This window comes from Oryzias melastigma, linkage group LG8 (assembly GCF_002922805.2).
Source record: "Oryzias melastigma strain HK-1 linkage group LG8, ASM292280v2, whole genome shotgun sequence".
NCBI classification, from domain to species: domain Eukaryota; kingdom Metazoa; phylum Chordata; class Actinopteri; order Beloniformes; family Adrianichthyidae; genus Oryzias; species Oryzias melastigma.
Window position 1 is genome coordinate 20,550,855 of NC_050519.1, and position 22,394 is coordinate 20,573,248.

General features: G+C 38.2%; 2 protein-coding genes and 2 long non-coding RNA genes across 7 annotated transcripts in view; 2 read left to right on the forward strand and 2 right to left on the reverse strand.

Annotated features, from left to right (window-relative positions):
• Window positions 1-665, reverse strand: part of ntn1b (netrin 1b) — a 62,404-nt gene extending 61,739 nt beyond the window's left edge. Inside the window, exon 1 of the mRNA XM_024272944.2 lies at window positions 17-665. The gene's annotated coding sequence lies outside the window, so the exon portion shown is untranslated. The remainder of the gene's footprint in view (window positions 1-16) is intronic.
• A 1,064-nt stretch (window positions 666-1,729) lies between these two features.
• Window positions 1,730-16,603, forward strand: LOC112146972 (phosphoinositide 3-kinase regulatory subunit 5). Of its 2 annotated transcripts, XM_024273077.2 has the most exons (19): window positions 1,733-1,994; window positions 2,361-2,473; window positions 4,983-5,144; window positions 5,465-5,565; window positions 5,643-5,711; window positions 5,789-5,927; window positions 8,237-8,306; window positions 8,390-8,567; window positions 8,644-8,806; window positions 8,876-8,941; window positions 9,009-9,799; window positions 10,109-10,234; window positions 11,252-11,377; window positions 11,454-11,547; window positions 11,630-11,706; window positions 11,806-11,899; window positions 11,978-12,057; window positions 12,132-12,250; window positions 14,753-16,603. In XM_024273077.2, the coding sequence occupies exons 3-19, from the start codon at window positions 5,042-5,044 to the stop codon at window positions 14,898-14,900; spliced, it is 2,544 nt and encodes an 847-aa protein (XP_024128845.1). In that variant the 5' UTR covers window positions 1,733-1,994; window positions 2,361-2,473; window positions 4,983-5,041; the 3' UTR covers window positions 14,901-16,603. The 2 variants fall into 2 exon arrangements, with proteins under 2 accessions (XP_036069249.1, XP_024128845.1); XM_036213356.1 differs by lacking the exons at window positions 11,978-12,057; window positions 12,132-12,250 and having other exon boundaries at window positions 1,730-1,994.
• On the reverse strand, window positions 5,582-6,220 carry LOC112146974. Its single transcript, XR_002919352.2, has 3 exons — window positions 6,148-6,220; window positions 5,834-5,967; window positions 5,582-5,723 (listed from the first exon to the last, which is right to left on the reverse strand). It is a non-coding gene; the product is annotated as an uncharacterized LOC112146974 (long non-coding RNA).
• A 1,773-nt stretch (window positions 16,604-18,376) lies between the features above and the next one.
• LOC112146633 lies at window positions 18,377-21,151 on the forward strand. 3 transcript variants are annotated; one of them, XR_004948362.1, is made up of 8 exons: window positions 18,377-18,577; window positions 19,272-19,320; window positions 19,430-19,478; window positions 19,554-19,594; window positions 19,677-19,786; window positions 19,859-19,999; window positions 20,094-20,279; window positions 20,963-21,151. It is a non-coding gene; the product is annotated as an uncharacterized LOC112146633 (long non-coding RNA). The 3 variants fall into 3 exon arrangements; XR_004948363.1 differs by lacking the exon at window positions 20,963-21,151 and adding an exon at window positions 20,769-20,791; XR_004948364.1 differs by lacking the exons at window positions 19,554-19,594; window positions 19,677-19,786 and having other exon boundaries at window positions 18,388-18,577; window positions 20,963-21,143.
• The last annotated feature ends 1,243 nt before the right edge of the window (window positions 21,152-22,394 follow it).

Below are 22,394 nucleotides of genomic sequence, written 5' to 3' on the forward strand. Positions count from 1 at the left end.
TGGGAAATAATCTTACGAGGCAAAGAAAACTCCACCCAGACCACCACCTCCAAATATCCCGCTCTGTCTGAAAGAGGCTCCAAAGAATTTGGAGAGAGAGTCTATCCAGTTTACGCACAAAACTAATGTGCCACAGAGTCTTCTTTTCCAAAGACTAAACAAAAATAAAAGACAGTAAATGCTCTAATTCTTCTTCTTCGGTTGTTGCTGCTGTTTGTACTCAGTCACACCTCTGCCCACCTATATAATTTCTGGCCCCAACATGTTTTAATGGAACAAGAGAAAAGGGTCCACTTTGGGGTCCACCTAAATATCAGCGTTGAAAGCAATAGTAGCAGCGCCCTCTTTTGGTGATTATCGAAAATTGCAAGTTTTCTTTTCTTTTTTTTTTTTTACTTGATTCATAAAAAACTAACCCTCGGGTTATTATAAAACTCGAGAGGAACCAGTTTGTTTCCCTCATTAATTTGTTAAAAGTAAAATGATTCGCTGTTGGTCTGCATAAATACTCATCAGGTCTAGAACAAATCATTGTGATTCGCTTTATGAATCACCTAATTAAAAAGAAGAAAGAAAACGTAATGTTTGTTTTAAATGGGCCTAACAGTAATTAAACATTTTAAAACAAGCATAAAACATCTAAAAGACCCAAAATTGAACCAATTATGGAGAAATTAGTGTCAGCTATATATTTACAAAAACCACAAGCTTTGAGATGTGAGACATTAAAGACCCAATCTATTGAAAACAGTGTTTATAGCATTTACTTGTTGCATTTTTCTGATTATGGAGGACATATGTGAGCAAAATTCAGTCTAAATTTTCATTTCTGAGTATTTTTTTTATGCAAATTGTTGTGAATCAGAAGCAGACAAACGTTCTGGTGCATCCACTTGTAGACAAATAGAACCATGAACGTCTTTGTTTTCCTGGTCTGAGCTGGAATCTAGATCAAAGCTGTAAGTTGGGGTTGTGAGGGGCTGTAAGCTAGTGGGAGAGCATGTGAACAGATGGATGATGGGAAGGGGGTTTACTTTGAGATGAACTCCTGATGACTTTCTGCTGCTCTGCAGAAACTATGATGTAGAAAACGATGCAAGTTTTTCATTTTTGGGTAAAAATGGCATCATAATAATTAAAAATCCACTGGGATCACTTTGAAAACAGAACAAAAGAGGATCAAAGTCTGACTTTAAGGTTAACTATAACATTGTTTTCAATTTTAAATTGTTTTCTAGAAAACAACAGTTATTTTTAATTCTTTTCTTGAGCAACAAAACCATAAATGAATATAGGTCACATTTGTTCAAATGCTTTAAGAGCTTCTAGTGCAAGGCAACATTCCAGTTTCAGCTCTTAAATGTCCCTTTAATAATAATAGTCATGATAATAAACTTTATTTATAAAGCACTTAAAGTGGCAGAGACAAAAAAAACTTATAAATTAAAAGTGTAAAAAGTGCTTATGAACTGTTAAAACAAAACATATCACATTAATTAATGTTATTATTATGGTGTGTTACTATTAATCCATCTTTCAACTTAACTTACCATCATCTTAGAAAAGGAAGAAAACATTGAAGAAAAATGTTTCCTTTAATTAGAACTCAATCCAGGCAGGAATGGGTTAAGTTTTCAGATCCAATCCTAAAACTCTCCATCATAACCCCATTCTGCTGTATTCCAGGCTCTTTTCTGGTCAGTAAAACAGGACCAGGTGCCGTGCTGTTTGGGATCATCCGGCAGGTTGAAGCCAGAAGCTTCCTGCCTTGAATGACTGTCAGAAATAAGAAGCTCCTCCTCCATCATCAGCACAATGAGCAGCACTTCAGCAAAAAGGCTGCTGCAGTTCCTGTTTGCTGCAGAGTCTGTCTTTACTGTGCAGTTGGAGGGTCTATTTTTGAAGAGGATGTGGTGTCTGAGCTGTTTACCTCAGCCGGTGCCTCTCCACTCTGACTGGGATGATCTGGACACTGATAACAGCTGCTGTGGAGGGTGAGACACGACTTTGTGTGGATCTGTCGTTGGTTGGACTGTATAAACCTGCAATGACATGGAGTGAATGTTTGGCATGGTTGTGTCTTTTTTTTGGCTGATTTCATCAATTTGAGTTTTTGAAACTTTCTACATCAGCCCACATAAGCTTACATCAGATCTAACTGAACTGAACTGTTCTTCAAGAGCAGCACATTTCCTGTTCCCCTTTTTCAAAAACACATTATTGCAATCAGAGTTTCACTCCTTTAAAGTGGTCTTCAGTCTGGTGCAAAAGCTGCAGCTCTTTTCTGTCACGTTGTCACCCCCAATCCTAAAAGTGTAATAAAAACTCTGCAGCAGTGATGGTGTTTTTGATTGTGGCAGGTCGGATGTGCATGGCAGCACCGGACAATAAAGCAGGTGGGCACACAATGGATCAGCACCTGCTTCCTCTGTAGACAATTGAACGGCTTCCATGCAGAAGTGGAATATCCCAGGTATGTTTCACGAGTTTCTTTTTTATTTGTCTTAAAGAAATCAGTTTTTTACCCACAAAAGTAAACATTTCAGAGAGTTTATGAGCATGAGAGCATGTGACCAGTTTCTGTCAGCATCCGTGGAACCACAGATGGGTTCACTGATTATCTGTAAATGCAGATAAAATACAACAAAGAAAATGTGTCCAGAAGTGTTCAACAGTTTGTTTCACTGATGCTGCAGAAACACAAAGAGCAACTTTTACACCCCCCCCAAAAAAACATTTATTTCAGGTAAATCATCAATCCAGCTGGTCCTATAAAGAAAAAAAAAGGTAGAAGTCATTAAGATTGAATTTCTGTTGAAAATTTTTAAAATTCTTCCTTTGAGTTGTTTTCTGACGAGGTGGTTTTGGTTTCCATTTTGCTACAAATTTCCATTTTCATTCAAATGTTCTATCATTTGTACAAGTTAAGCTTTTTTAAAGGTTGTGGTCTATTTATGATTATGTAAGCACACTGCAGCAGCAAACGTTACATGAACCCCAAAGAGCCCTGTGAGCGTTCGGAAAACCTTTATAATGTCAGGCTAACGTTAGATTGTTGTTTTCTTTTTTTTTACCTTCAACTCATGTAAAATCTTCCCAAAAAAGATGCTTTTGTTGTGGCTTTTTAAATTTTTTTTTATATATTTTCCATTCATCTTGTGAGCCAAAGTCATTGAGTATCTATGATGTCAGGTTCACTTGAATTACTCGTTCTCTTGTGCAGCTGCAGTCTGCTTTTTGTTCTGCTGGTTTTACAGCAGTGGTTTGCGCTTGGATCAGAACAGTCTCTTATTGGTTTCAGCAGCCATTTTATCAAAGACTTTCATCATGGCTCTGAGGCTTTTTTGCAGATTTTGTTGCAAAATGTGCTTTTCTGGGACACGTCTCCAGACGCCTGTTTGCTTTCATTTTGTCTGAAATTCAAGCCCCTCTCTTCTTTTTCAGATGTTTGGTTGACTTTCTAAATAAAGGGGCTTTATAATTCCTCTAAAGCAGGGGTGTCAAACTCAAACGCACAGGGGGCCAAAATCCAAAACACACCTTAGGTCACAGGCAGAACAGGATAAACATTTATGAAACACTCTTAAACTACATTTTTACAACTTTAGAACCATAAATTTTGAACATAATTATAAACTAGATATATAGCATTACCTGTGATAATGATAGCGTGAATACTGTTAGCTGAATTTGGCTGCTGAAGATGCTAGTGACGATAGCTGAAAATGCTAAAGTTGATAGACAGCTAAAATAGTAGCTAAATGCCAAATTAGCCTAAAAAGCTGAAAAAAGCCTAAATTAGCCAAAGCAGCTAGCATGAAGCTGAAATATTAGCTAAACTCCAAAATAGCCTAAAAAAATCTTGGTAAATGCCAAAATAGTCCTCAAAGCTAACAGAATGACATTTTTTTTTTAATTTAACATAAATATGAACAATTAAAAGGCAGGAATATTATTCCAGAATAAATCAACTTAAACCTTTAATAACTTTGAATATTTTACTGTACATAAAAATATATTTTGTCAGAATTACACAAGTTAGAAATGAAGATAACATCGGGCCATTAATAATGACAATAAAATGAAATGATCTGGAGGGCCGGATCCGGCCCCCGGGCCTTGACTTTGTCACATGCTCTAAAACATTATTTTTTGGCATTCCAGTCAGTTCAATCTTTGTACAAAAGTTCTCTGTGGTCCTTTAGGCAAAGTAAAAAATATTGTGTTGCTTTTTAGGACAAAGTTTCTGCAGAGATGTGTTAGAAATTCTTCTCTAAATTGTGGGTGGTACTGTTGGCATGGAACAACCCCGCCCCTCTTCCCATCATTGTTGCTGAGAGCTCTCTGTTTACACTCCCTCACACTAGCTTACAGCCTCTCATACCCCCAACCTAATATTACTCAAGGAATAAAAATGGCGTCATAAGTTTTGTGTCAGCTCAGACGAGGAAAACAAAGACGTTCATGGATCTATTTATCTGCAAGTGGATGTATCAGAATGTCACAAATACGATCTTTTTCAAAACGTTTTTTCTGTCTATTCCTGATTCACGATTTAAATGAAGAAATAGCTTGAAATGCCCATTTAAGCCTAATTTTCTTTATAAATGTCATCATAAAAATGCCACAAGAATATATTAAAACTTAATTTTCATTAGTGGGTCTTTAATTTATTCATTTAAAAATGTTCTTGATTTTACTAACAGAATTACAGAAAAAAACATTCTTTCCTAATGAGAGGTTTTAAGGAAGTTGCTTTTCCAGCTCAGCCGTGACTCATAAAGCGGTAGGTCAGCAGACAAGTTTAAGAATGAAAAAGTAGAAGTTGAATCAAAGTCCCTCCCACCTTCTGTGTGACTCACAGATAGGAAGTGTCAGTCTGTGGTTCATGTGCGCTCTCGGTGTCAGGGAGCAGCTCTTTCACGCTGGTGCGTTTGACCCTCCGAGGAAGAAAAACATTCCTTTTGATTTGTAAAAAACAGGACTTTTGGACTAGGAGGCATTCAGCTCTCAGCTGGTCGTCCCGTCGGTGGATGCAGGGATGTCTGAGCAGAGCTCCTGCACCGAGGACCGGATCCAGCATCTCCTGGAGCGCTGCCTCTACCACCTGAATCTCAACTCACCTGACAAGCATCTCTGGACAGGTGAGAGTTTCTGATATGGTAAACGATCCTGACTGAACAGAATTCGATTTAAAAACTCAAACGGTGTCCAGCGTCCTTAGAAAATGAGAATTGAAAATGATGACTCACAGTATTAGGGAGACTTGTGCCGCGTCAGCTTTAATATAAGGAGTCGCGAGAGGGAGAATCTGTTTTAGCGTCACCTTTCTGAGCAAATGGATTGCTTAAGAGTCCATGGGGACATCAGTGTGACAGAAAAGCATCAGGTTCCATTTTCATTTTATGGTAAATGGCTTTTTCATGCTAAACTTGACAGTTGAAGTTGTTCTCTGTTGACCCAGCTGGACTGTGCATAAGCCGCTGGTGTTTGGAGGAACTGGTGAAGAGAGATCCCCGCAACTTCCTTATCCTTCTACAAGAAATACTGAGGAAAACAGAGGAGGTACGGAGCACAAACGCCTCCATCAGAATTCTCCACCTTGATGAGGGGTTTCACTTCACGCTGGATTTTTCATGCAGGTCCTGGAGCAGAGTCAGTATGAGCTGGTGGTTCCCCTCACTCTCCTGTTCTTCTCAGCTCTTCTTAGAGTGAGTCTTGATCTTCCAGAAAAGACACAAGTGAACGTTCAGGATTGCTCCTCATGAAATTTCTCTGTTTTTTCCAGATTCCTCACATGTCTCCAGAGTGTAATATGCTGCAGGAGGCTTACCAGCTCTTCCACAGGTTCCTGTCCTGGCCTGAGCCCTGCAGCTCCGCCTGCAAACGGCTGCTCAGCATCATCCAGCAGGAGCTCCGAGCACCAGGTTCAACCACTTTGTTGACGCAGATACGACAATCTTTAGACTAAAATAAATATGAATAAATGTAAAAGAAAATAGACAATAATGTTTGAACTAAGGTGAAGCTGGAAAAACGAAATTCGAAGTTTGGCTTGAACAAAGCCAAGATGCAAGTTTGAATCATTGACTGTCTATAGAGAACTGGACTGAGCAGGTGTGACGTCACCCGTAGAAAATGCCTTACTTCCAGCTCCAGTGAAATGAAGTCATTTCAGTCGCCCTTTTTCCCCAATGTTGGAGCCAGATGACAGTGATTGGCCACGTTACTATGGCAACTACTGTTGCCAATCATGAATAAGCTTGTTGGAAGGCCACACCCCTTCCACTGAAAACAGGCTTAGGAGAATCTGCTAATCAAACATTCAAGGTGATACTAGCAGATGATAGGGGTTTGCCAAAGTATTGATATTGCGACATATCACGATATTTAGTCCACCGATTGATTCTTGGTAGGTTCTCACCAAGTATTGATCCTTTACTTTCATTTGAAGAGGCTGTAAATTGTTGTATTCCTCATTCTTTGGTGAGACGTTCCTCTGGAGGTAAAGCTACTTCAATTATTTAATTTTTGCTCTGATGTTTACAACAATTATGCACTAAATAATGGCACTTCTGTTCATGTTTACTATTATTAACACTGAATTTTACAGATAATTCAAATTCAGATGGTTTCAACGGTTGTCAAAGACATAGTACTGCTGATTTCAGCAATGTTGCACAAAAGTGTCTCTAATTTGCTGCAAAAATAAGATACAAGTTGTTCATTATGATTGTGTTCAAGCTAAAAAATAAATGGGGATATATTTTTTTTCTACAAAATATCTACTCTTCTATATGATGTAAGTTATTAGAGTGGATTTTTATCATTTATCGCTGTATTGTGAGCCATATATCGCGTATCTCATGGTATCGTGAGGTACCCAGTGATTCATTTTACTGAGGCATCTGATTGGTCAGTTTATAACTTGAATAACTTGCAACAAAGAAAAAATATCATTAAAAAAATGAATTACCAAGAAGATGTTAAGAAACATGTATGATAATAGAATGACTGAGTGATAGCTGATCATTTCTCTTTTTACTCTCTATGGGATGTTGGCTTCCTGGAACCAGTCGGTACTTCCTGTTTGGAATGTCAGAGGGGAGGAGTCACTCAGTCCAGTTCTCATATACAGTCAATGTTTGGGAGAAACTCTTTAGTGCGGTTTTGATTCAGTTGAATGAGTATTTCTCAATTTTACTAAAGAAAATCATCAAAAAGTACTTAAATTGGACATTTTTGTAATTAAAAAAGATCAAAGTAACGTTTTTTAGTCTAGGTGTTGCTTGCAGAAAGTTAATGTGACAAACTTAAATTTTCACATAATATTACAATTTTTTTTTTCTGCCAGGATACAAAAACTGTCAGACCTTTATGGTTCCATTTCTCAAGAAAACATATTAACAAGTTCTTTTTTCTCCATAGAAAACTGACAGCCATTTTGTCATTGCCCTTTGGGATTCTGGGATGTCACTCTATTCACTTATCTTTGCCCATCACTCAAGAGGGGATTAGGACGAGCCCCGAGTCATATGTACACATTTTTTTGTAAATGTAAAATTGTCTCCTGCATTATTGATCATAAACACTCCAGATTTAATGCATCCTGACCTTTGTAGGAGCTTTACATTGGGACTAAACTGAGACAAACAGATGTTGAAGTGGCAGCAGACTTCTAACATTTACTGTCTTTTATAATCTTCCACTATGTTAGACAAGAAACAACCTGGTAATAACAGGTGATAGATCTGTTTAAACTTTTTTTTTTAAACAAATGTTTCTAAATCTCCAAAATCTCAATCTTTGCTTGGAGGTTGTGTTTTTTTGTTTGATTGTTTAAACTTTGAAAATCTAACTTTTATTTAAATAAGAGAAACCACTTGAGCTTGAGCTATATACTTTACCCTAAAAGAGTTGAAAACTCAAAAAAATGATCAATTAATAGTAATCCTTTCTGAAACTAATAAGAGAATTGAGAGTAAAAAGTCTTTAAAAAACAATTTTCATTAATGTAGCCAAAAAAAACAAAAAAAAAAATAGTTTCTAAAGTTTTTCAGACAAAGGACATTTTTTAGATTCAAAATATTCAGACAGAATGCTTGAAATTAAGCTACTTTGCAAGGGCAATATTTGTTTGTTGGTAGATTTATTTTAGCTTCTTATTCATTTAGGAAATTATTGAGCACAGGTGGGCAGTTTTGACCCGCAGACTTTTCTGCCTCTCTTGTTGCAGGTATTTCTTTCCAGCGGCTGCTCAGGACAGAGCAGGACATTCCCCACGACGGCACCCGCTCCAAATCCATGTGAGGACATTCCCATCCGCACAGACGTCAATGGAGCGTCTGTCAGAAAGAGTTAACCATTTCCGATGCGTCTCTGCCTACAGAATGGTGCTGCTGGTGAACCCGGATGAAGACATCCCTCCAGAGGTCCTGCTGGCTTCTGAGCAGCTGAGCAAAGCCGGCAGCTCCACCAGAGACGTGTCCATCACTCTGATCCTGCACAGCTTTCAGGCTGTTCTTGGTGTGAAATATGATCTCCGAGCTGTCCATACTGCTCTGGAGGTGAAGCATTAGTGCTTTATTTTATGCCACACGCTCCTCTGAGGCCGTCATTGTTGACTCTGTAATGCTCTACCAGGAAAAGTCGACTGAAGAGCTGCAGCAGCTTTTGGAGGCCATAACTGACAGAATGGAGACAGCTGCCTCTGCAGGAGATCACAGGACGGCCAGAGACGGTCTGATCCAGAGCATGGAGAGGATCGGGGGAAGCCTGGCTGCTCCGGCTGACAGAACAGAGCGTGGTAAGACCAGGACAACACAGACACAAAGATCTCTATATTTTTGATACTGGATTGACCTTTCGTCATCAGATTTGGAGACTTTCGGGCTGACCTCACCCAGATGTCACATGTGTTTGTGGGAGGACGACAGCTTTGGTAAATAATTCAAATTCAACATTTTTCCCTTTGCTCTAGATCTAATCTATTCATCTACGTGTTGCAGATTTTCTGAGGGGCATTCTCTCCAGTGATTACTACCCCGACTCTCCAGTGGAGAGCTTCCTCAAAGCCTCAGCAGCAGATGAGGAAGACCACATCGACACCAGCATGGACGAGGAAGACGAGCTGGACTCAAACAGGGTGGAGGTCCAAAGCCATCGCATCTCCTCAGCGTCCTCATCCTCCAGAGACTCCACGTTTTCCAGCCACTCTCTGTCGTCCAGCTGGTCGGTGCCATCCGGCTCATCCGGGGTGGAAAGTGACTTTAGTGAGGACCCAACACCGGAGGAGTCGGACCAAGGCAGCCAACCAGAACCTAGAAAGAAACCCAAGAAGAAGTCCAAGTCGCTTCTGGGAATAGAACGCTTTGCCCTGCTGTTCAAGACTCCGCTCAGCCCCAGCACGACCCGGCGCGTGCAGAGCATGGGCTTCTATGACATCAGCAAAGACTCTCAAAGGAGTGGGCTGCAGCTCAAAACCCACAAGTCCCTCATGCGACAAACTCGTCCTACGCATTCGCCCACACCCCCCACAGAACCGCTCAGCCCCCAGAGGAACCTCTGCATCCGCAGAAGGCCCATCCTGAGCTGCAGCGAGGACAGTCTGCCCGAAGTGCCCACCCTGGTCAAGGTGGTGGTGTTCGGTGGAGACCGAGAGGCGGGCCGGCTGGCCAGAGCCTACTGTGACTTACAGCAGAAAGAGAGCAAATGTCCTCTGCTCACCAAGATGTGCAAACTGCAGTTTTACTTTGTTCCTACCAAACGCAGAACTGACAGCAAACCAACCGGTTCTGTGGTGAGATCAAACCTCATCGTTTCTCTGTTCTAAATATATCTGCCCATCTGTGTTGAAACATTTACATCCTTTTGACAACGTCTCCAGCAGTTAATATAGCATATATCGCTTTTCCTGCTAAAAATAGGAGTTTTTTGTTTGAAGGCGTCACATCCTCAGACAGGTCGTCCCCTTAAACGAGGCCACAGTTCTGGACTGCGGCCTCACCATGGGTTTTTGTTCTGACCTTTGTGACCACCACATGGATGTGCTACGACGCTTTCTCGTGGTTTTTAGATGGTGATTTTTCATGTTCCTTCCCTCTGGCAGGAGTCAGATGTTCCTGCAGGGGAGGAAAGCTCATCAGACATTTCTCAGATGTTGGGCGTGGTGGACCCCTGGTACGACCGCAACGTCTTCAGCCTGCTCAGCCTGTCGTCTGAAGTGCTCTGTCAGGTACATGTCCCTCTCCTCCTAAAATTAGGTTAAAAGAAGAAGAGATTTTCAAAAAAAAAGGGAAAAATGTATTTAAAAAATACAAAATATGCCATGCAGTGTTTAGAAAATAAATAAAATATAATGATGATACTAGATGATAATCAAAAATACACATATTTGCAGTAATACTTGTGTGCATACACAATAGACACATTAAATTCATTAGATATAATGAATACAAATAAAATCAAGGAGTGGAAAGAAGCAAATGTATATAGGCTAATCTCACCGCTTCTGATTTATTTGGTTTTATATAGGGCTGTGTATCACCAATTATTTTCAAAATTGATTTGATTTGATTCAGCAAAACTTGGGTTGATTTGACTTTAATTTTTTTAAATTCTTTTGATTCACTCAATTCAATTCGATTCAAATCAAATTTTGAGTTTGAACATTTGTTTTGAAATGCATTAATAAACTATATGTGTTTAGAAGATTTCCATATTAATATAATACAGTTCACATACTGTAAACTTTACCAGTGAAATTATGAGATTGTTAATAGCATACAGAGTTACATGGATTCTCAAACAGAGAAGCTCCAACAATTGTTCTGCCTCTCCTGGAGGGCGTTTCAGTTTGGCCACTAGGTGGCGATCACGCTATAGCAATACACATTATTCCAGAAGAAGAAGAAAGTATCAGCAAAAAAACTGCTTTAGACAGTTCTTTAAATTAAAATCAAAATGAACTTTCAAAGATATTTAAAAGAAGACAAACTGCTTTGACATAAATGTGTAGATTAAAAAAAACAAAGTTATTTCTTTGAATCTGCAAAAAAGCCTCAGAGCCAAACCAGAAGAGTCATGATTTGATTATGAAGTGAAAAAAATGACTCAAGTTTTCTGACTGGAAATTCTTTTTAAGAAATGCCACAAGTTTATTAAAAGAATCGAACCTTTTCTGCTTAAACAACATTTGAAATCCTCTAGAATCGGTTCTTTAACCTTATTAGCTGTCATTTTTCATGTTCAGGTTGCTCCTAAAGAGGACGGTGTGTCCAGAAACAACCTGGAGCATCTTGCCCTGCTGGCTGACCTGGTGCTCTATTACTGCAGACATGCAGAGGAGCCGGTCCTGATGCAGCTCTTCCAGGCTGAGGTCAGGACGTCTTAGCTCAAGCGATTGAATAACAAAATTGTTTCCCAGATTTCATGTTCTGACTTTCTCCTCACAGCTGACGCTGGCAGGAGGAGAGAGGAGACGGGAAGTTTTCATTCATTCTCTGGAGCTGGGACACACAGCCGGGACCCGAGCTGTGAAATCCATGGGTCAGCCCAATGTTGCACATCTCAAAACCACAGGAGTAGAATCCACACGTGTACGCTAAACTAATGTGGATTCTTTCTGAAGGAGCTGCCAGCAAAAGGTTTGGGATCGAGGAGGAGCGGGAGGCTGTGCCTTTGGCACTCAGCGTCGCCTACAACAAAGTATTGTTGCTTCACAGTGACTTCCTGAAATGTACACAATAATAGTATGGCCACAGAGAGACCTATTTTTACCTCTGTCCTGTTTACATGTGTCTGCAGGTGGCTGTGAGTGGGAGGAGCCAAAGGATCCACTCAGAAATGGTGTGCACGTCCATCAATCTTTATAAAACCTGCCAGGAGGCGGACCTACTTGGTGAGGAGGACGCTCATCTCAAGCCTTATTTTTAGTCCAAATCCAAACATGTTTGCATTTTTGAATGGATCTGTTCAGATTTAAAAGATGGTCTGTACATCACCGTGACGGAGGTTCTGAGGAGGCAATGCTCCAAGTCTAGGAAGAGCCTCAACCAGGTGAAGGGTGTTTCCATCAGTTCTAATGGCATGAGTGGACTGCTAGCTTAAGCTCAGAGTTCTTTCTTTGACAGCTCATCTTAAGTTCAAAGGCAAAAGTGGACAACGTGCAGGTCATCGCCGGAAATGACGGAACCACCTTCACTGTTTGTTTGGATCAGGACGAAAAGAAGTTTATCCAAGGGGTCACCAGGTAGCAAAAAGATATGACTTGGATCCTAACGTTTTTATTATTTATTTTAATAGAAAAAAAATGAACCTCTTTGAATTACATCACTATGGAGAGAAAATAAACTCTGTGTGCGTCATTCTTGATTTGTACATTACATTTTGTGGGTAACTGTCCACTTGCAATTGTGTATTCATATGTAAAAGAATACAAAAAATTACAAAATATAATTTACACATGCACTAGTTGATAAAATTGATTAATCAATTTGAATCAATCTGAGCTTAACAGGTAAATAATCGATCCATAAAAATAGAGATAAATCTAATACTTAAAGCTAAAGTCTACTAGCTTGATGCTAATGTTTAATAGGATTTCTCATAGGACGGCTAATGCTAACACTTGGTCGACCTAAACATACATTGCTGACTAAATTAACATCTTTATAGACTCACAGACATAAATTTCACAAACTCTTTTAAGGAAATACTTTTTAAAGTAAACACTTTGTGGTCTAAAACACAGTTTGTTGCTCATACTTTCTTCTTCTTCTGGAATAAGGTTTAATGCTATAATGCGATCGCCACCTAGTGGCCAAACTGAAACGCCCTCCAGGAGAGACAGAACAATGATTGGAGCTTCTCCATTTGAGAATCCACTGTATGATATTAACAATCTTAATATTTCACTGATACATTTACAGTATGTGAACTGTATCAGATTATTATGCATATCTTCAAAACATATATAATGTATTTATAGACAAATGTGTCCAAAGTATAAACCATGTAAACTCAAAATTGAATTAAATCGAATTGAATTGAGTGGATTAAAAGAATTGGAAAAAAAATCAAAATCAAATCAATCCAGGCTCTGGTGAATTGAATAGAATCCATTCTAGAAATTATTATCAAAATCCATCCCTTATGGAGAAGGTTATGAAAGACACATATTTAGACTTTTTCATATTAATTAGCCGACATATCTGTTTAATAAAGTAGGAATATTTCAAGTTTTCACCAGATAATATTCACAATCGAAGATCACAGTGTCAGAAAAGAAAACTGATGACCCAGCATTCTAGCAGCATTTGAACGCATCACTTACTGCTGGATCTCAGAGACGTGAAGAGTGTATTCGGTTTTGTGTGTGCGTAATTTTTAAAGATTTGTATTTGTTTAAAGCAGCTGTTATTTAAAGTTGTGAGTGCAAATTATATTTTTGTATATTGTAATTTTTGTACATGTAAATACACAGTTGCAAGTGCACAAATGTAATGTATAAGTTACAAATCAAGAATTACACAAATCCAAAGTTCCACACAAATTGAATGAGACTATATTCTTTCCATACACACACTTTAAAAAGTGAAACATTTGATCAATAAACAAAAGTTCTGTAATTTCTTACACTTAGAAATATTTGGTTTCATCAAATTAAAATTTTGAGTTGATGGTTTATTCAACTTAAACATTAAATTTGATAAAAACTATTATTTTTAATTTTAACAAATGGCAGAGCTTTGGTTAAATGATCAAATGTTTTGTTTTAACAATGTTTCTGCATTTAAAGTATTCTTTTCAAACATCCTGCATTTCACTTCTTTTGTAACGGGAACTTTTGCTTCAGTGTTTTCATTAACAATTCCACCATTGTGAAATGTAAAAGAATACAGAATATAAAAAATAAAAACTGCTAAAGCATCCTGTCACAATAATATTACTTATTTTGACTTTGAGAGCAGCTAATCTTCCCAAAAGAAGATAGGAGTTTAGTAACTTGTTGGTTAATCATAAACAGGTTTGTGACAGGATTATAAATTCAAATTTGGGTAAAAATAATATTTAATCCCTTCACACTGTATGTCGCTAATTTGTAATGTTCAGGACAGAACTCCTACAATGACATTTGAAACATTTTCAATGAGTAAATAATATTATCAAAGCATTTGGAATAAGGACATGTAGTCAAGAACACAGTTCATTCACAAACCTCCCGATTGATTTAAAATATATATATTTTTAGATATTATTTAAGGATGTTTTGTCCATTAAAACTTCCTAAATAATAAATATTTTTTTAGATAGACCTTTGTAATGTGTATTTTAAATTCCTTCATCTCTAGTACTTTTAGGACATATAACTTTCTGCCATATACTCACACCTGACCCATTTTCACTGGAGTTTCTCAGGTAAGGTCTTTCTTTTTCAGCTGTGCTACACAAAAGCCTGTTGGTCTGCACTTTAAATCTTTAGGACTTTAAACAGTTGAGCTGCTGGAATCAGTCAGGAGTTACTTTCCTGGATTTGGTCTCTGCAGTTCACAGGAAAAGAGTGGAAGACTTCACTCTACCATGCTTTTGATCACCACTTTTAAATTCAAAATGACTCTTATTTTGTAAGAAAGCTATAACCTGACATTTTTTCTTTACTTTTTCACTCTCTGTATACTTCACTTATCACGTTTTTCAAAGCGTCCCCTCATTTCGGATTCATGTGAAGCCTGATTGCATGTTCCCTCTTCAGGTGCGAGGTGTCCCTGTGCTGCAAACCTGGAGCCGGGTCAGACTGGACCTCCTACAAGCCGTTACCAGGCCAGGTACGGCCTGTGGATCCCACCTACTGCTCTCTGCTCTGCCTTCCCATCACCTGCTTCTCTGCCTCGTGTCTGTGACGGACACCCACTGGATTCCAATGAGCTGATAAATGAAGCAGCAGTGGAGGAACTTGGAGGTTTTATTTATTTTAGGCTTTGTTTGCAAATATAGGACACTGTGACACTGATCAGAAGGATGTTCTGGTCACTGGAAATCTCATTTTGATCACGGTGGCTTATTCCTCTTGCAAAAGTCAGAGGAAAACAACAAATGTCACTAATCTGCTTTGGCAGGAAACTTCTGCTTTTAGGTGCAAACATGTTCTGTTGTTTACATTTTGATAATCAAGTAGAAGGTGAAGCATTTGTTCAAAAGTAGTTTTTTAGGTTAAAATAAAAAGGCTTTTTTGTAATATGGATAAAATAAAATGATTCTTTGCTTCTGTATTTTTCTTTGGGGTTTTTCTACTTTGTTATTTCCTTCAGCAGGAGCTGTTAGTCACAGTTTAAATAAAACTCAGCTATTTTTTCCTGCACTTCCTGTTTCAAGCTTAACCAGTGAAGAAGGAAACAGCTTAGAGGGTAAAAAAACACATTTATGTCCACAATCATGCATGCTTTGTGTTCACAGCTAAATTGCAAAAAATGATTGATTTTTTGGGAAAAAATATGGAAAAAATTACATTAATTCGAGTTTAATAGAAGGCTAAAACAACTTCAATTACATAGTAATAAATATTTTCCTAGAAAAATGCTATAAAAGCTCTAAAGTCAAACAGTTTGTTTGATGGCGAATATTGTTTGGAGTTAGAGTTTATCATTTTCAGTTCACCTTTGTGTGTCCTCAGTGGATTGATCACTCACTATATAAATTCCCCTTGTGTGTCTGTCAGATTAGGTCAGTTTCAGTCAGGTCAGTTCTGTTCATGCTACTTTGATAACTTATGTTGCATTTTCCTGAGTTCCTGGTCCACCACAAACTTAATAAATAAATAAAGTGCAACTTGTTACAAAACATTTCTAAGAGCACAAAATTGGACAGAGGATTGGTATAGAATTGAAAAAAGCAGAGATACTCCCCAAGTAGAAATTCTTATTTTTAAATCTTATGTTCAATTTTAAAAATTGTTCTGACATATCTTTCCTTTCCTGTACACAGCTGTGATTTTGTGTACAGAAAACAGCTATTAGGTGGTTACAAGTATTGTTTTGTCTTTTTAAGCCTAATGTAATGCCTAATAAATGTAAGTTATGCTCTTCTAACTCTTACGTTATTCTTCAAACCTCAGCCGATCCTGTTAAATTTTCCAAAGGTTTTGGGTTTGGTTTTAATTTGATTTTCTGGCACGTTTTAATTTATTTTATTTCATTTTTATTTAATTGTGAAATACATGTGTTTCTCATTGAGAATGTGTTAAATTATAGCAACAGAATATGACAAAATGTAAAGAATTTATATGAACTCTTTGGATCCCAATATTCTCAACTTCTGATAAGTTTTAGGTGGTTGGAAAATAAAGAGAAATCAGTTTGGATTCCCTAGCCTAATATTTCAATAATCTATATGTACTGAAATATATTTCCACTGAAAAACCCTGGTCCCTAAGGAGGCTGGCTAAAACGTAACTCTGAGAAAAAAAGTTAAACGCAAAGCCAAAGATGGGGTGAGTGGAAGATGAGCCACTACGCAGCTAAAAACGTTTGTTCACAAAAAAAAAAAATTGAAAGCCAAAATACAAATTTTTTGAAAGCAAAAAAATAAAAAAATTAATAAAAAAAAATTTGCAGAACTTTGTTTGCAACTTAAATAAAATTGATCTGTGTATGCAACCTAAATAATTTGATCTCAAAGCCATGACTTTTGCTTGCAATATGGTGGCACAAATATAACTCCATACCTAAAGGGTTAAATATAAATGTATCAGTAAGAAAAACATTAAACATTAACAGAAGTATCATTTATTTTTTTTATTTTATTTTTAAAAGATGCCGCCCGGGTGGCCAAGTATGGACATCACCCGGAACGGTTTTAGCATTGGATCAAGCCTAGTTGTCATTGGGAAGCTAATGGGTGCTAGGGCTAGCTGCATACGTACCCATGCATACAGTTAGCTCATACCAGCCCCAGTGTTGGAGCTGGGACTGACGTCATACCAGCTCCTCTATAATTTTTTTCAGCGCGCATGCCCGCTAACTACCAGGCCTGAACCAATAGACGCAATGTCACTCAGCGCTATTTATACCCCACTCTACAACCATGTGTCTAAACAAATGGTTTTAAATCCAGTTTTTTTTTTTGCAAATTTGGATTACACACCTTTTGTTTGTTACTTGCAAATAAAATATAAAGAAAAACAAATGTAAATTTAAATGTTTTTTTCTTTTACAAAGATATAGTTTGAGCCGCAGTGCATGCTGGGAAACATGTAAAGCTTTCTTGATAGCCTAGCTAAGCTAAGCTAAGCCTCGTTTCCGTTGAGCGGTTCGGTGGGTCTAGTAAAGTAGTCGGTACTGACCCGTTAATCCTGGTGGTGAGCATTTTCAATCAGTTCAGCCTCGCTCCCACCGGGCGGTTTGTTTTCACAGCGCATGCGTGCTGTAGACTCCTGGCCTGTCGATTGCGTCACTACCCGATCCCCTTTCCCTAACCACGCCCTAATCAGGTGCACGTGTATTACGTCACTTCCTCTTTGCGGCGCTTGGGAATTCGGGATTTGTTTCCGACAGCTGGGTGATCGGGTAGCCGAAACAGAGATCCTAAAACTGTATATTTAACAGCTGATCGCCACAGTCGCTACTATTCCACAAACCATATTCCAAAAACATCAATTCTTCTGTCAGTAATGGATCTCCTCCTTCAACGGAGTCACCACGTTTAAAGGATGACTGCAGTTACAACCGAAAGGTAAATACAACGTAGCTTCAATCCTTGATATTTGTTCTGCTTTTAATGTTGCTAATTTAAACAGTTCGTACATTTCATAAATACAACAATAGAATATTTGTTTTCATAAAGTCCCAAAAATGTGTTTTGTTTTTAACATGTACTTGTAGCATTTTTCTCATGATGGAGGACATAGGAAAAAATAAGGATTGTTGTGTTTTTTAATATTTATTGATTGAAATTGTTGTGAATCAAATGAAAAAATGTTGTTTGAAAAAATCTTGTTGTGTATAAAAGCTCTACAGACACATTTCTGTACTGTCACTGTAAATGTTAAAGTTGTTGATGGTTTCATAATTGCTGAAGCAGGAGAAATAACATTACCTTTGGTTTGTAATTACCATTTAATCTAAATGTTATATTATTTTCTGTATTGATATATACGATAAACCCATGAAATTCTCTGTCTATGTTCTGGACAAAAACCGTCCTCCAGGAGAGCTCATAGTGAAGGAGGATGATATCTGCTCAACCTGTGAAGACTTTTGGAGCCTGAGTATGACACAGTGGAGGGAATCCTCCCTAAGTATTGTTAGTCCAATATACTGTAAATAAAATATCATGTGATGCAAGATTTGAAGAGTATTTCTTTTTATTTCAGATTGGGGATGCTTATCTAACAGCTGTGAGGAAAGCTGCACAGACATGTCATTAGTCATTCTGGTGCATCTTTTCTTTGGTTGTAGACATGATGGTGTTAATGTCTGTGTGTTTCTGTTTCCTTTAGGAGAAAATGTCTACATTGATGACCTTTACTGCCTTTATGACCACCTGGAAGGATCTCCAAGTTGACCTACTGCGCTCCTTGCTGGTACTATTTTTATCTTGTTTTTGTTTTATTTTCTCCTGTGTGTGTGCATGTGTGTGGGGGGGTGTGCATGTTTACTAATTGATATCAATCCCTGTAGGAAACCTTCAGGTCAGAGGTCATGCTGATGTTTCCAGCTTAGAGCAGACAGACAGGTCCAGCTGATCACTACCTGCTTTGTGTGAGTGTCCTCGGTCTTTCTCACTGTATTTTCTTATTTTTTATTTTATATATGATAGAGAAAAAGAGGAGAAGTTGATGTGTCGTGTTTTGTGGATGATATTCGGACAATATTTATAGCTGAGAAACAGAAGCTCTTTCTGGACTCACTTCACCCTGATGGTTTTGGTGATGATCTCTACAGAACAATATTTAGGTTGATGCTACAGAAATGAAAAGTTGTTCTATGACCAAGTGTGATCTTTGGATAGACTGTCTAACAGCAGCCTGTTAGGTTCTCAGGCTGAAAGGTTCAACATGGAACCTCTTTAACAGATTTAGAGGTTCTTCATGAAGCCTCAGTCTGGAGGTTAAAGGTTCTGCATGTATCCATATTCATAAGTGTTAAAGATTTTTCATGGAGCCACGTTTTTAGGTTTGCAAAGTTCAGCATGGAGCCACATCGCAGAATACTTTATTTATTGATCTATTTTGACTGGTAAACATTTGATTTGTGTGTTATTTGTATTCTCTGCAGTACCAGGAGAATCTTTGACCCTGTCTGGAGAACTGGAGGAGACCTTCAGGTGTGTTAATTCAAACTCCTGAAAGCTCATTGAATACATAATAATGTGATTAAAAACTATCAGGTTCATGTCAGCTCTCTTTATTTAAGTTCTCTGTTTTCTTTTTCAGTTCTTTTCTCAGCAGATGTCAGACAGCTGGTGCAGCATTTCATGCTGATGTGAGTATTTTCTTCCTGTGACTTGATTATAACGTTTCAACATGTTAAAATAAATGTATTTTACTTTACTATAAGCTCTCTGCATCAGCACCTCGTCTGAAATGAAATTCAGTGAAGTAAGTTTCCTCAGAAAGTTCCACCAAAACACCAGTTTCAGTCTTCAGTTGTGATAAAGATTCTATTTTCTTTTCCTTAAAGCTGTTTATACTTCATCACATCAGTCTCATCCAATCACCGCTCTAGTTCAGACTAATGTCGGCTGGTTTTGCTTGTGTCTGTCCACCAAACCTGTGATGAACTTCTTAGAGGTGTTGATGCTTTTCTAGTAATGCGATCGTCTCCAGCGTTTATTTTTAACCTGAAGAACATCTTCCTCACAGTCTGGCTGTGCATGTGAACGTGCAGACACATGAGAGGTGGAGTTGGACTGATGTGCTCCTCCACTAATCATCATCTCAGCTGTTCAGCATTGAAGCTCTGCAGCTTCCAGTGTTCATCGACAGATCATTGTCTACCTTTAGGTATTGTACCTGCAGTGTCTCTGATATTCATGTTAAACTCTAAGGTTCTCCTCACCCTCCAGTACTCAGCTCATGAACTGTTTCCTGTCTGCAGAATCCTTCAACCACGAGTACCAACAACCAGCCATCTCTGGACCTCTCTGCTCAGCTGACTCACAGCCACAGACTTGGTTCTACCTGCTCACCGTGTCCTCCAGAAGGAAAAAGGAACGCCGCTCACCTCCCAATGTTTCCAGCACTTGGGTCCTTCTGGCCTCGTGAAACCATGACGACTACTTCAGTAAGTTTTCATCATTTTCAGTCTTCAAAGATATTAGTCTGGACAGTTTTCTGCGTAGTCACGTACTCTAATCGCTAAAATAAATTCAAGTTAAATGACACGATTTGCCCACGATTGCACACGGGGCGTGACATTCCAGTCACTTGGGACATCACCAGCTGGTGTCACATTCTGGAGCGACTCTGCTCCGATGGCCATGCGACCACTACGACTCGAGCCATTGTGAATCACTTGGAAGTGTAAACCAGCCTTAAGGGGGAAACGGCAGCAATCCTGCTGTGGTGGATTGAACTAGAAAGATTATGCTCAGATGGGTTTGGCTGCTACTGCTGCTCCATCATAGTCACGGTTCTCCAAACTGTGGTTATTTGCAGTTTTGGCACAGAGCAGATATCCGGTCACCCAAATGTTAATGAAAGCTGTTTACTGTAGTCAGAATAACCCGAGTGAACGTACTAAGACAGCAGCACACCGGCCTTTCTCTCTTAGACATGGACGGAGATTCAGTTTCTACAATTAGTCATTGTAGTAACATGCAGCTCCAACAGGGCAGAAGGAGATATTATTCAGTAGTAGAGTGAAGTCATTGTTGCCTTAATCCTTAACTTAAAATGTATTTTCAGGAGAACCATAGAGTTTATAGCCTTTTCTCATCTCAGTCTAATCCTTTTTATTTTTTACAGGATGTTTTGACAACAGAAAGAGGAGGAACTGAGGACACTTTATCCAGAGATACCCACCGGGCTACTGCCATCCCTTTCTTGGACAAATAAACTATGACTAATTTCATTTTTTTCTTGCCTTTTTATTAAAATTATTATAATGCACTGTAACATAACTCTAGCAGAGGATAATGACCCAGCATGAGCTTGTACAAGACTTAAGACAGCAATTTACCGATGACCCAAACAACCAATCCAAGCAAAAATATGGTCAAAGTAAACTAACAATAACCAAGTAAAATCCTTGTGAGACTGACGTGAATAAATAGATGTTCCAAATTTCCTTAATTGTTATTACAATTAATGCAGGGTTCAACATTATGTAGCGTGAAAGGGTCAAGTTCAATGAAGAATTTTATTTTGTCTCGAAAAGGGGCACCACCTTCAGTAAGGAAGGAAAAATTACTCAATGATGAAAGTTTATCAATTTTAGCTTTAAAATTGATTAAAGAGTAATCTTCTAAATCAATCTCAACACTTCAGGAAGTAAATTCTCATCTGAAGGGACCTAATCACAAAGAAAGAACAAGATGGACAACGACTGCCTTTTTGATACTTAAAATAAATACAAAATAAACAAAGAAAATCAATGTAGTGTGTGTGTGTGTATGAATGTGTGTGAAAGTCGGTGGATGAGCAATATAATGCCTCACAACGGTTTAAGAGAAAAATTGTAATCTAAAGAAAACGATGTTAAACTGTTCAAGACACTAGTCTGGATAAATCAAATTGGCTGTTATGACCACATCAAACCGCGACAGTTTGGCTGAGAGGGTCTCCTCACCACGGTGGCTCGAAGCTGGACTTGGACTTTCAGACAAAGCTCACCAGACAAAGGTGTTTCTCCTGAGCAGTGCTTTAGGTGGACAACAAGAAGTGGCGGTGCTCTCTTTATCGGAAGTTGAAACATAAAATAGAATCTTGAATGTAAATATTAATTGATAAAAAGAAGTTGTTTTTTCAACGTGTCTTAATATGAAATAAGAAAGAGGGAGCTCAAGTCTAGTCTAAAAATAAATGTAGTCAAACACTAACATGTGTTCCTAAAATTATTTTAATGGGTGTACAATTATAACATTCATTTTCAGTTTGATGTAATAATAGACAAACAGGAAACTAACAACAATGTAACAAAAAATGCAACATTTTCTCCAAGAAGCCAAAATCCTGTAAACTTCTAAAGAGAAATAAAATGTTATTAGTGATTTTATTTGTCAAAATGACCCTTTTTGAACAAGTATGTATTTTCCTTACATGTTCTTCTTGCAAATTATTATTTTTTCCAGGATATTTTTTGTCCTTACCGTTAGTTAGTCAAGTTAAAAACTGACCAATCAGACGCGTCGAATGACGGCGTTTGGGGATACTAAGTGATTGACTGCAGTCAAATGAG

Excerpts from the sequence above, each read along its gene's own strand:
- LOC112146972 (XM_024273077.2), top strand. The coding sequence starts at position 5,042 with ATGTCTGAGCAGAGCTCCTGCACCGAGGACCGGATCCAGCATCTCCTG. Across the intron at positions 5,928-8,236 it reads GCAGGAGCTCCGAGCACCAG|GTATTTCTTTCCAGCGGCTG; the intron begins GTTCAACCACTT and ends CTCTTGTTGCAG. Across the intron at positions 11,707-11,805 it reads TCAGCGTCGCCTACAACAAA|GTGGCTGTGAGTGGGAGGAG; the intron begins GTATTGTTGCTT and ends ATGTGTCTGCAG.